We start from the raw sequence: 12,102 nt of genomic DNA, 5'->3' as shown, positions 1-12,102 counted from the left end.
CATAATACATCTTTTAAATATTATTTATATTAATATAAAATTAATTATTTTCACTAATATAGAATATACGCGTATCATAAGACTAGTCATCAGTTAAATAATAAGGACTTGTTCAAAACAGGAGATGTGACAATATAAAGTACTGTAAGGGGTCGTTTGGTATGAGGTATAAGAAGGTATAAGGGTGGTATAAAAATTTAAAACCACCTTAATACTTTATTTGGTTAGCAAACCAGGTATAAGTTACCCCAGTGTTAATTTTAACACCGAGATAACTTATACCTTATAGATAGTATGGTAATTAGCACCAGTATAACTTATACATTCTTCTTATAAATTATACAATTGTCATGCTTAATACAACATACCAAACAATGAATAAACAATAATTCCAGCATAACTAATCCTTATATAACTTATCCCAACATAACTTATACCGGCATAAGCCTTATTCCAACCAAACGACCCCTAAGAGTTTTATTAGGACTCGCAAATTAGTTGTTACTAGGAGTGGCAAACGAGCGAGTCGAATATGCTTCGGGTCGAAAATGGGTAATAAAAATGAATAAATTATTCGAACCGACCCATATTTAATACAGATAAAAAAGGGTTTACCGGTGGATAATATGGGTAACAATATTATCCATGACTTCTTGCATATGATCACTTTTGGAAGAATTCTTAGTCTCTCTAACTTGAGGAACCCCCAATTTGAGGCTTTACAAATTTAAAAGTTAGAGTCATTAGTTATCCATTGGTCACCTATTGATTATCCATTTTTGAAAGGATAATATGATTTTTATCCATATTTAATTCATTTTTAAAAAGTTCATTATCCAACCTATTTTTAGTGGATAATATGAATAGTTAATTATTTTTCTTTTAATCATTTTGCGAACCCTAGTTGTTACTAGCGGAATGAACAGGAGTACGTTAAGAAATTATACCCCTAAGCTATATTCAAATTTAAAAATGATCATTCACTGCAGATAAAATACGGATCCATCTTTTTTTTTTTTTTCCGGGGTACAACGATATCCTTAACGGCTAAAAGCAGACGACGTAGCCTCCCGCCAATAAAGAGAAACACTAACGTCGGGAAAAAGACAGAAAACTCCTCAACTGACCTAGGTAATTGAAATTCTTCGAATTTCCTCCTTTGACAAGTCGGTGTGGTTAACCGCTGGCTTTCTATTCCTATTTTCTGGCCCCCCAAATTCAAATCAGTATCTCTACTCCTAAGTGTAACTGTGTCCAAAATGCCTCCACAAACCAGAAGAAGTTCGTTTCCGAAAGTGGTGATCGAAAGAGACACCGAGTCCGAGGAAAGCTCGTCGGAGGATGAGGCTGTTGAAGAAGAAGAAGAAGAAGAAGAAGCTAATGTGGTTGTACCTGAAGAGACAATAGAAGAAGAGGCGTCGGAGTCGAAAAAGAAAGGGAAAACACCCATCACTATTACTCTCAAGAAAGTTTGCAAAGTATATACCCCACCCCCTTTTCTTCTTTTTCAGATTTATGCTCTTTCGGGGTGCGGAATAGTGGGATTTTCATCTTTTTTTTTTTCCAGGTTTGCAAGAAAACAGGTCATGAAGCAGGGTTTAGGGGTGCCACTTACATTGATTGCCCAATGAAACCATGTTTTCTCTGCAAAATGCCTGGTAATTTCTGAAGCTTTTAGTTAAGACTCTGTGTACAAGTATTTAGGTAGCTTGTATTTTTCTCTTTGTAACTTTTTCTAGTTAGTTCTGGTAAAATATTATCACTGTTTCTGCTCGTCTTATGTTAATATATTTTTTCTAATTTATTCCTTTGCATATCTCCTGAATATAATAGTTGTCTGTTTGATGATTCTTTTTATACTTTACACGAACATCTTAAATTTTGTTTTGTTTATTTTTTTTTTTTTTTTGGTGGGGGTTGAAGGGCACACCACAATGACTTGCCCTCACCGAGTAGCTACAGAATATGGAATAGTCCCAGCGCCACGCAAGAACACGACTACTTCTTTGGAATTTGTTTTCCAACGCCAGCTTCAACCACGGCTTCCTCCCGTAAGCTTTCTCTTACTGTGCAAAAGATTTCCATAGTTATTGGAGATGCTATCCTGACATATAATTCCATCTTGGATGTTGTGTCTCAAAACTAATCTCCTGTAGTATATAATTAACGTTAGAGGTATTGTTGTTTGTCATTAGACATGAATGTTCATACTTTATTGGCATTATTCAGAGAATCATGGATAATAGTAGTTTGTGAGAAAGCTTTACAGTTTGACTAGAAGGTTTCTGTTTCTGTTTTGGGTTATATACTTATCTTACAGATACTAGATTGATATTCTAGTTGCCGGTGATGTACTTTTGTCTCATTTGGAACATGGTTCTATTCATTTATACTCCTTCTGTGCCGTTTTTTGTTGCATTCTTTCCTTTTTAGTCTGTTCCAAAAAAATATACACCTTTCTATATTTAGAAACTTTTAACTTTAGACTTCCTATTTTGCAATGTGTTCATGGTTATTATTTTTCATACACGAAATTTATTTTCTACCTTGGTCTATGGTTATACCTTGTAAGCTTAAAGAATCAAATTCTTGTTTACTAATGTGCAACATTTTCTCTTCAAGTAGTAGATGTCCAAAATCTGTATCTTCAGTAAAGCTGCTTCATATTTTGCTGATTTGGTTTCTTTAATAGATCAAGCCAGCTTATGTGATCCCAGATCAAGTCCACTGTGCAGTTATCAGGTACCACAGTAGGCGAGTCACTTGCTTGGAGTTTCATCCTACAAACAACAATATTCTTTTATCTGGTGATAAGGTGCGGGTTCTTTCTGCGATATAGCTGTAAAGTGTGACTGTGAATTGAGGTCACTGTTGCAAGGATCACATAAATTTCTGGAGGGTAATGCAATATTAATTTATTTTACAGAAAGGGCAACTTGGTATCTGGGATTTTGGTAAAGTACATGAAAAGACAATATATGGGAACATACACAATTGTATACTTAACAACATGAAGTGAGTATTTATCTCTCTTGTTGTTGCATCTTTTGATAGTCTTTAATGTTTGCAGCTACTTATAGATTTCACCTGCATTACTATGTCCTCAATCAATAAATGAGTTATTTTAACTCGTGTAGGTTCAACCCGACAAATGGTGGTTCAATTTATGCTGCTTCATCAGATGGGACAATAAGTTGCACTGACCTGGAGACTGGGATTTCCTTGTCACTAATGAACCTTAATCCAAATGGGTGGGAGGTGATTTTCCAAATAGAAGCTGTTGTGTGAATTGATTATCTGTTATTTCTGATATTGTGCTTGGACGAGCCTATGGCACATTTTTGAACTACCGTGTCCCCTTTTAGGGAGTGTAGATACTTTTCAGCTGCAAGGACACAAATCATTTCGGGAAATTTCAGCCTTGCTGATACACAGAAAACCTATCACATTTACAAATTTGATTCATTTTTACTCTCAAGTTCGGTCTTCCTCTTTGGTTTCCAGTTAGGCTTGTTGTTTTAATCAGCTTGAGTTTTCGCCTGTAGTTTAGCTGAATACTTTGAATCGATGAATACATGAGATTAAGTGTGTTCCCTGACTGTGGGTCAAGGTAAACGACATCTTGATGCACCGATTGTGTTTCTAAAAATGCTATTGATGAGATTCTAGGTTCTCGCTAATTACATCACTGAAACTATTGCTTTCAGTTGGGGATAGCAAAGAAAAGGAGACTGAAATACATGACGCCAACAAGTAGGTTATCATGAAGTGGTTATATGGTTCTATTGGAGTTTAAGTTACAGATGATTTTTCTGTAGGGACCAAGCCGTTGGAGGATGCTTTATGGGTTGGATGTTAACTCAGATAAAAGTGTTGTCCTTGTTGCTGATAATTTTGGATATCTGTACATGTAAGTGTCTTTTGAACTTATTGGGGAGGTCAATGTTTATGCAAGTATTGAAGATTAGAATTTCTTTCCCTAAAAAGTTTTGTAGATATGAAATTCTCTTTTCGTATCTCTCAAAATGACTGGTTTGATGATACTTTGTCATGTGCATTAGGTTAATGTATGTCTCATATATCCGTAACAGAAAATTTTAACCTGATTTTCTGGGCAGCTGGAAATTATTAAGGATTGTTTACTTGTCCTTTGAAAAGATATTTTCATTAGGTTAGCTGTCACAGTAATTCAAGCAGACTTTTGTGCAGTCTGATTATCATTTGGGCTGTAGCCTTAAAAATTATGTTAATCCTTTTTCTTTTACTATATTTGAGGCGGAAAGGATTTTTTTTGGGGGGGTGGGGTGGGGGTGGGAGGGTGGGGGGTTCTGGGGATGAATGGGAACTGGATAAAAGATAAGGTTTTCTTATGGGGTAAAGATGATAATGCCGCACTTCTTTTTTGCTGAATGTTGCTTTCTGAACTGAGTTATTTTCAGTTCATGTGACAACAACAACAACAACAACAAAAAATCCAATGAATTCCACAAGTGGGGTCTAGGGAGAGTGAGATGTACGCAGCCTTACCCCTACCCTGGAAGGCAGAGAGGCTATTTCCGAAAGACCCTCGGCTAAAGAAAAGATAAAAAGCAGTGGCAACAAGTATAAACAACAATAAGATAAAAAGAGGACCGAAACCAAGGTAGCAAATAAACGGTAGTAATAGCAATCTAAGAATAAATGGATAACAAACTAACACTAATGCTACGAACTGAGGAAGACAAAGGGAGATACTCGACTACCTATTAACCTTATACCCTAATCCTCGGCCATCCTATCAAGAGTCATGTCCTTTCAGTTCATGACTTCATGTGAATATTATAGAATAATTAAGTAGTATTTAAAATGACCAACAACTACAGATAAATGGTTGCTATAAGACACGTCAAGTTTTAAGCTAAATTCGTATGTATAGACTTCTATTGAGTGTTGAATCCTTTACATGGAATATCTGCACAGTGTGGTTCATCTTTTAATTCCAAGCCCTTTGGCAAAAGTAATTTGTTATCTTTCAGTTGCATATTGTTTGCAATTGAACTTTGAAAACATTTACTGGAAGACTAAGTAAAATTTCAGCCTAGAGGATTGAAAGTAGAAATGTTTGAGGAGAGTTGGTAGCTTCGAAGAAAGATTCTAATTGATGGAACTTCTGTTCCATTTCCTACAACATTGCTTGTCAAAGCAAGAACAGACTTTGCTGTTGACTGTATTCCACTACCTACACCATCTTTTTATGTGTTTGATCCCATTATGGTTTTGTATTTGGTTGCATTTGTTTTTATTTGGTGCACATGTACAGGGCTGATATGCGGAGCAATAACATAATAAGCAAACCTACTTTGATTCACAAGAAAGGAACTAAAGTTGTTGGTCTAAACTGCAATCCTCTTCAACCAGATCTATTTCTGAGCTGTGGGAATGATCACTTTGTAAGTTCCATTTACTTGATCAGTCTATATGATCTGGCACTTGATTTTCATTTTTGAGTCGTGTAAATAGCATAAGAGCTTGTTGCAGAAAATACCTCTTTTCCTTCTTTATATGCGTTAAATCAGTGGTGATACTTTTTATCAAGTGAAATATTTTGTTGCCACAGGCTCGAATATGGGATATGCGCCACTTGGAAGCTGGGTCTTCTCTTTATAATCTTGAACATAAACGTGTTGTTAGTTCTGCATATTTTTCTCCACAAAGTGGCAGCAAAATACTTACTACTTCGCTGGATAATCGGATCCGTGTGTGGGATTCAATCTTTGGCAACCTTGATTATCCAAGCCGAGAAATTGTTCACAGTCACGATTTTAACCGATATCTTACAGCATTCCGAGCAGAATGGGATCCAAAGGTAAGCATGTGCAGAACTAATTTGATAATTGCAGAATTCACCATTTAATTCCTGATTGATTTCAAAGTAGAAAAAGTGGAGCAGGTCTATATCAATGAATATTACTTTGTGCAGGACTCATCAGAGTCTCTTGTTGTCATCGGGCGATACATTAGTGAAAATTATGATGGAGCTGCTTTGCATCCCATTGACTTTATCAACATCAGTACTGGGCAGTTGGTTGCCGAGGTCATGGACCCAAACATAACAACTATTAGTCCGGTGAACAAGCTACATCCACGTGAAGATATTCTGGCATCTGGTAGTTCAAGGTTTGAACAATGATCATATTTATGTGTCTTATGCGGTGATAACCGACAAGTAGTGAACGTACTGTTTTGGTTGTTTGTGGCATATGGATGCCACTTTGCTTACAACAACAACAACGACCCAGTGAAATCCCACTAGTGGGGTGTGGGGAGGGTAGTGTGTATGCAGACCTTACCCCTACCCCAAAGGGTAGAGAGGCTGTTTCAGAAAGACCCTCGGCTCAAGAGGACAAAAAGACAAAAGGAGACAATATCGGTATCACCACAAAAATCAAAAGAAAAATAGGAATATCATGTGATCCAGAAGAAAAATGCAAAGCAAAAGCGATAGCTAGTAAATAGGTCCGGCACTGAAAAGCGAAATAATAAGACGCGATATTGCCACTAGCTATCTTAGACAAAAACCCTACCAGACTAGTCTAACAACGGTACGAAGTAAGGCAAGACTCAACTACCTCCTAACCTACAACCTTAATACTCGACCTTCACATCTTACTATCAAGTGCCATGTCCTCGGATATCTGAAGCCTCACCATGTCCTGCCTGATCACCTCTCCCCAATACTTCTTAGGCCGCACTTTACCTCTTCTCATTCCCTCCACAATCAGCCGCTCACACCTCCTTACCGGAGCATCTGGGATTCTACTCTATACATGCCCGAGCCATCTGAGCTTCGCTTCCCGCATCTTGTCATCAATGGGAGCCACGCGCACCTTCTTCCGAATATCATCATTTCTAATCTTATCCATCCTAGTATGCCCGCACATCTACCTCAACATCCTTATTTTTGCCACTTTCATCTTCTGGATATGTGAGTTCTTAACAGGCCAACATTCAGCCCCGTACATCATGGCCGATCTAACCACCGCTTTATAGAGCTTACCTTTGAGTATCGGTGGCACTCTCTTGTCACACAGAACTCCAAATGCTAACCTCCACTTCATCCATCCTACCCGAATACGGTGTGTGACATCCTCGTCGATCTCCCCCCCCCCCCCGGATAACCGACCCAAGGTACTTGAAGCCGCCTCTACTTGGGATGACCTGTGAGTCAAGCCTCACATCCACGCCCACTTCCCCTGTCTCAGCGCTGAACTTACACTCCAGGTATTCTGTCTTCGTCCTGCTCAGCTTGAAACCCTTAGACTCAAGAGTCTGTCTCCAAACCTCCAGCCTCTCGTTAACACCGGCTCACGACTCATCAATCAGAACTATGTCGTCGGCGAATAACATGCACCATGGCACCTCCCCTTGAATATGGTGTGTTAATGCGTCCATCACCAGGGCGAATAAGAACGGGCTGAGCGCAGAGCCTTGGTGTAACCCCATAACAACCGGAAAATGCTCAGAGTCGCTTCCTACTGTCCTTACTCGAGTCTTAGCCCCATCGTACATGTCCTTAATCGCCGTAATGTAGGGAACCGACACACCTTTTGCGTCCAAGCATCTCTTCTCTAGGATGTCACTTTGCTTACATAGAATTATATTATGACTGTTCTCAATTAAACAACAATAAATTGACCCTTTCTCTGATTGAAATCTTCCTACTGTTTGAAGCATGTTAATGCAGAACATGATTCAAGGTTGATTTGTTGCCGATTATCTTTTCAGATTCTCACATCTTGTTATTATACTTTGCACCCAACATCGTAATTTAAGGTTTCTAACAATTACTTTTCCCATCAATCACATTGATCCTTCCAGAGTTGCATGCTCTATTGTCAATAGACATCCCATTGTCAGTTATTTGAAAAGGAGCCCCTTCAACAATCTAACTGCGGTTTTCATAGTTTACTTTGATTTGGATTAGATTTCACTAGCTATTTGTAAGGGAATATGAGGGATTGTGTGTTTGGCCTGCCTTGTGATATATACCTCTGTCGGTTTCTCATTCTAGTAAGCATTTAATATGTACTATTGATTATTTTTGTATTTCAGATCTCTTTTCATTTGGAGGCCTAAGAAGCTGTCTAACATTGCACAACCTAGAGAAGAAAAGAGAATTTTATTATGTGGGGAGGCCAGTAAGAAACATACCAAGAAGCATGATCATAACAGTGATGATGATTCTGACAATGATATATTTAGAGGCAAGAATAAGGGCCTCAAGCAGAAGAAACTTCCATTAAAATCGTCTTCATATAGTTCACGGAAAAGCCGTTAACTTTTGCAACCGAATGACAACTCTGCCAACGATTAAGTGCATTTCTGTCAAGAAAACCCCGCTTCATATTTGGGAGGAATGTGTCTTAACTGTGCTGTAGTGTTGGAGTACGACGCAGTATCTTGCTGTGCATGTCCCCTTTTGGTTTGTATAATTCCCGTCTATGCTCCTCGAAACAGCTAATGTTTTTGATTAGTTTAGAGTGTGTGGTTGGTGATTTAGTGTCTGTAAGTAGTACTGCAAATGTGATCCGTCGGAATTGGAAATGGCCTTTTTTGGGGTTCCTTTGCGTATATGTAGCTAGTGAATTTGTCCGCGCTTTGCGCGATCATATAAAAAATATAGAAACAATACATTTTTAAATGTAATCGACATAGAAGGAAATAAAAATTTCATGCGTATGTATACAAAAAATATCGGAAAGAATAAACAAGAAAAACCAATATAACTCCCATAATAGTCTAACAAAATAATAATCTTGAGGTTCCATTGCTCGAGGCTTTATTTGAAGGCACAAGCTAACTTTCATGAAGCATAAATAAAAAATTAAAAAAAGTTTCCGAGATGGCAATGTTAGATAATAGGAAGTTCTCCTAACGACAACCAAAACGACAATGATAACGGTCAACTCATAAATGTTCGGTTTATCTTTTGAAAATTATCACTATCACCCTAATACATCTTCTCAAATTGTACTATGGGTGAAGTCAACAAATTAAAATTAACTAAACATTAAAAAAATATATACTTTATATATATACAACTCAAAGAAAAAAAGTAAAAAAAATTTTACTGGGGAAAATAGGTATGGAATGAAATGCGATGCAAAGTTTAAAAAGAAAAAATGGTTGGATTCTTATTTGAAGACAATACATATCAAATTTATTTAAAATGGACTTGGTCCTCTACATGTTTGTACTCGTACTCTGACGATCTCATTCTCAGGTTTTTGGCGCAACTAAGAAGTTGTGAATTTCACTCATTGTTCTTGCTAATTCTCTCTAGCCTCTCTCTCTTTCTCTTTCTCTGTTCCTCTCCAGAATTCCTTTTCTCACTTTAAAAAAGTGGCAGAACAAAAATGGCAGCAAGCGAAAAGTTGAAGCCAATTCTCTCGGACTTCAGTTAAATCGCAGATAAATTTTATTTGGACTGAAAACATTACGATGATAGCTCTTCAATTTAAAGTGAAGACCTTATTAAATGTAAAAAGGCGTGGAGAGGTAACCCGAAATGATTGCTCTTTGCCGTCCTTATTTGCATAGATGGAGTTGTTACCATCAGACTCACCATGCTTGGATAAGAAGCGGTGTGGACCGATGATATTTAAACCCAAAATTCTTGAAGACCACCCTTTTTCTTCATTTAAGGGGTAAATAAAAGGGCAGAGCTATGAAAAATGAACCATTATTGGAAAATTAAAGGCTTTGAAAACGAAAAGACTTCAGTTTCTTTAACGTTTTTCTCTTTTAATTGAGCAATGAACGCAAATACAGTAAATTTTTTAATTGAGTGACTTCATTTTTCAGTAAATATTTAAGGGCAAAATAAAAGAAAATGTCAAAAATCTGACAAAAAAGATAAATACTAATGCTAAACATAGGAAGGTGCCATATCATATTTCACATTCACAACTTTATATATATAGATAGATAGATATTCAACCAATGAGGGCTGACGTTTGTTGTTGCATCAACTCCGCCTTTTTACTTATAAATCATCACAATGAACTAATATTTTAAAAGGCGGGTGTATGAGGTGGGATGTTTTACCTAATATGAGGCGAGGCGTAAGCCTTGAGATGTGAGGAGTAAGCCTCACATATCTTTAAAATTTTTAATTTATTAATTAATAAATTAATGTAATAACTCAAAAAAGTAAAAAATGTATTAAAATTTTAAGAAAATTTAAAAGGATCAAAGTAACTTATAGAAAATAAAGTATCTAACATGCTAACTTTCAAATAATTTAAAGATCACAATCTTTAAAAAAATATATATATTCAAACTACATCCTTAAAAGTAAATAATTAATAAATTCTATACGTATTACAATTTAAAGGTCACTCTTTTATGAATAATAAAAAATTACTTTCAAATAATTCAGCAAAACAATAAAATTCAGATAATTTTGAGAGACATAGAACTAACGCATGAAGACTAGTATCAAGTGAAGATATATATTTCAACTATTTATTTTCAGAAGTGATATTCAAATGATATTCACCCTCACAATATTCTCAATTGTTAATTAGATATGCAACACTATTGTTAATTGAATTAAGGAATTTGACATATGATTTTCAAAGAGCTGTTGAGCGACATTAGCATTAAGCATTAGGCATGTCTAGGGCATATAGTTGGGTGGTTAGAGCGTAAGCCTTGCAAAACCAAGCGCCATACATAAGCCCCTCCCTCCGGGATGAGTCCCAAAAAAATATTTTGAAACACTATAATAAACTAGCATGTCTTTGCTCTATTCAAAATAAGGTAGTTATTTTGCGTCTAGGTGCCGCGTGTTGTTTCTGAAGGAATTATTGTAGAGATAAATGAGATTTTGTCATAATGGTGAGAATGAAGTGAAAAAATAAAATGACCAAGTGTAATGTCTTGAATTCTTATTTTAAAAGACCTATCTAGATATTCTAGAACTTTGTTGGTAGATAAAGTTACTAGATATTTCTTATATATGGTTCTAGAATAATGTGTAAAACTATTGTTTGACAAGTATAAATAGGGAAAGTCTTGACCATTTGTAACCAAGTCAATTCAAGAAGTCTTCTTCAATAACAAAATTCCCTTTTCCAAAATCTTTCTTTCTCCTTTTATAGCTTCCTCTTCTTTAGTTGAATCTTTTAACTTTAGTTATTGATCTTGGGCTAGCAAAAGGTCTTCAAATAATATTTTCTAATTATTCTCTACATGATATCAGAACCATAGGTTGACTTCTGAATATATTTACAAGGGCAGATTATTAATTAACTCAATGAATATGTTTGAATGGATTTGGGTGGTTATGCTAATGGACTGGGATGTAATTGTTGAAATTAAGAGCTACAAAGAGTTATACATTTCTGTATTTAACTTGTACTCTTCTAGAAGGTAGTTAGTTATTCATTTTTTCTGTTAGTCGGTTAGTAGATCTGTTAAGTGTTAGGATAAATACACAGTGTAGAACATCATTTTGCAAGCAAGACAATTAATCGATGATTTGATTTCATCTCTCTACAATTATTCTCTGCCTTCTCTATAGAATTGCATCTCCTTTTTCTCATCTTCAGTAAGCTCATTAATGACGGAACCTAGGGCTGGAATTTAACATAGTATTAGAGCCATGGTTCTTTGCGATTCTAGTAGCGAGCTTCTAGATTGATCGAGTATATTCATTTCTCCCCTCTTCTACCCAGTTTTGGGTCTTCGATTTCTCACTGTTGAATTTTCCTAATTCATCAAAATTGTTAGTTTTTTGCACATATGACGATCGATTCACCTCAAATCACAGCTGGATCTTCACATGCAAACACTTAACAGATCGATTGCAATGATCCGTTGTATGTTCATCCCTCGGATAAACCAGGATTGTCACTCGTTCCTCAATTGTTGATTAGAACTGAGAACTACTCAGACTGTAGACGATCTATGGAAATGTTACTCCTAGTGAAGAATAAACTAGGATTTGTTGATGGAACTTGTGCGAGAGAGTTATATGAAAAAAATGCCTTTCAATTACGTTAACGGGATTATTGTAATTCAATAGTCCAGTCTTGGATCCAGAGCTCAGTGGTGAAG

At 36.3% G+C, this 12,102-nt stretch overlaps 1 protein-coding gene across 1 annotated transcript; it reads left to right on the top strand.

The window, feature by feature from the left end:
- Nucleotides 1–1,023: 1,023 nt before the first annotated feature.
- LOC107760564 (protein DAMAGED DNA-BINDING 2-like) lies at nucleotides 1,024–8,731 on the top strand. The gene is made up of 11 exons (XM_075222865.1): nucleotides 1,024–1,478; nucleotides 1,568–1,658; nucleotides 1,924–2,051; nucleotides 2,693–2,815; nucleotides 2,927–3,015; nucleotides 3,138–3,258; nucleotides 3,819–3,910; nucleotides 5,300–5,429; nucleotides 5,597–5,845; nucleotides 5,960–6,156; nucleotides 8,092–8,731. Exons 1-11 carry the CDS (start codon nucleotides 1,260–1,262, stop codon nucleotides 8,315–8,317), a joined length of 1,665 nt encoding a protein of 554 aa, XP_075078966.1. The 5' UTR covers nucleotides 1,024–1,259; the 3' UTR covers nucleotides 8,318–8,731.
- The last annotated feature ends 3,371 nt before the right edge of the window (nucleotides 8,732–12,102 follow it).

This window comes from Nicotiana tabacum, chromosome 10, assembly GCF_000715075.1.
Source record: "Nicotiana tabacum cultivar K326 chromosome 10, ASM71507v2, whole genome shotgun sequence".
NCBI lineage: Eukaryota > Viridiplantae > Streptophyta > Magnoliopsida > Solanales > Solanaceae > Nicotiana > Nicotiana tabacum.
Note: the sequence above shows the minus strand (reverse complement) of the source record. Positions and strands in the feature narration are given on the sequence as shown.

What these genes read in the sequence shown, in the direction of transcription:
- LOC107760564 (XM_075222865.1), top strand. Translation starts at nt 1,260, where the DNA reads ATGCCTCCACAAACCAGAAGAAGTTCGTTTCCGAAAGTGGTGATCGAA. An exon ending in AATTTTGGATATCTGTACAT is followed by an intron (nt 3,911 to 5,299) that starts GTAAGTGTCTTT and finishes GCACATGTACAG; the next exon opens with GGCTGATATGCGGAGCAATA. An exon ending in GAGCAGAATGGGATCCAAAG is followed by an intron (nt 5,846 to 5,959) that starts GTAAGCATGTGC and finishes TACTTTGTGCAG; the next exon opens with GACTCATCAGAGTCTCTTGT.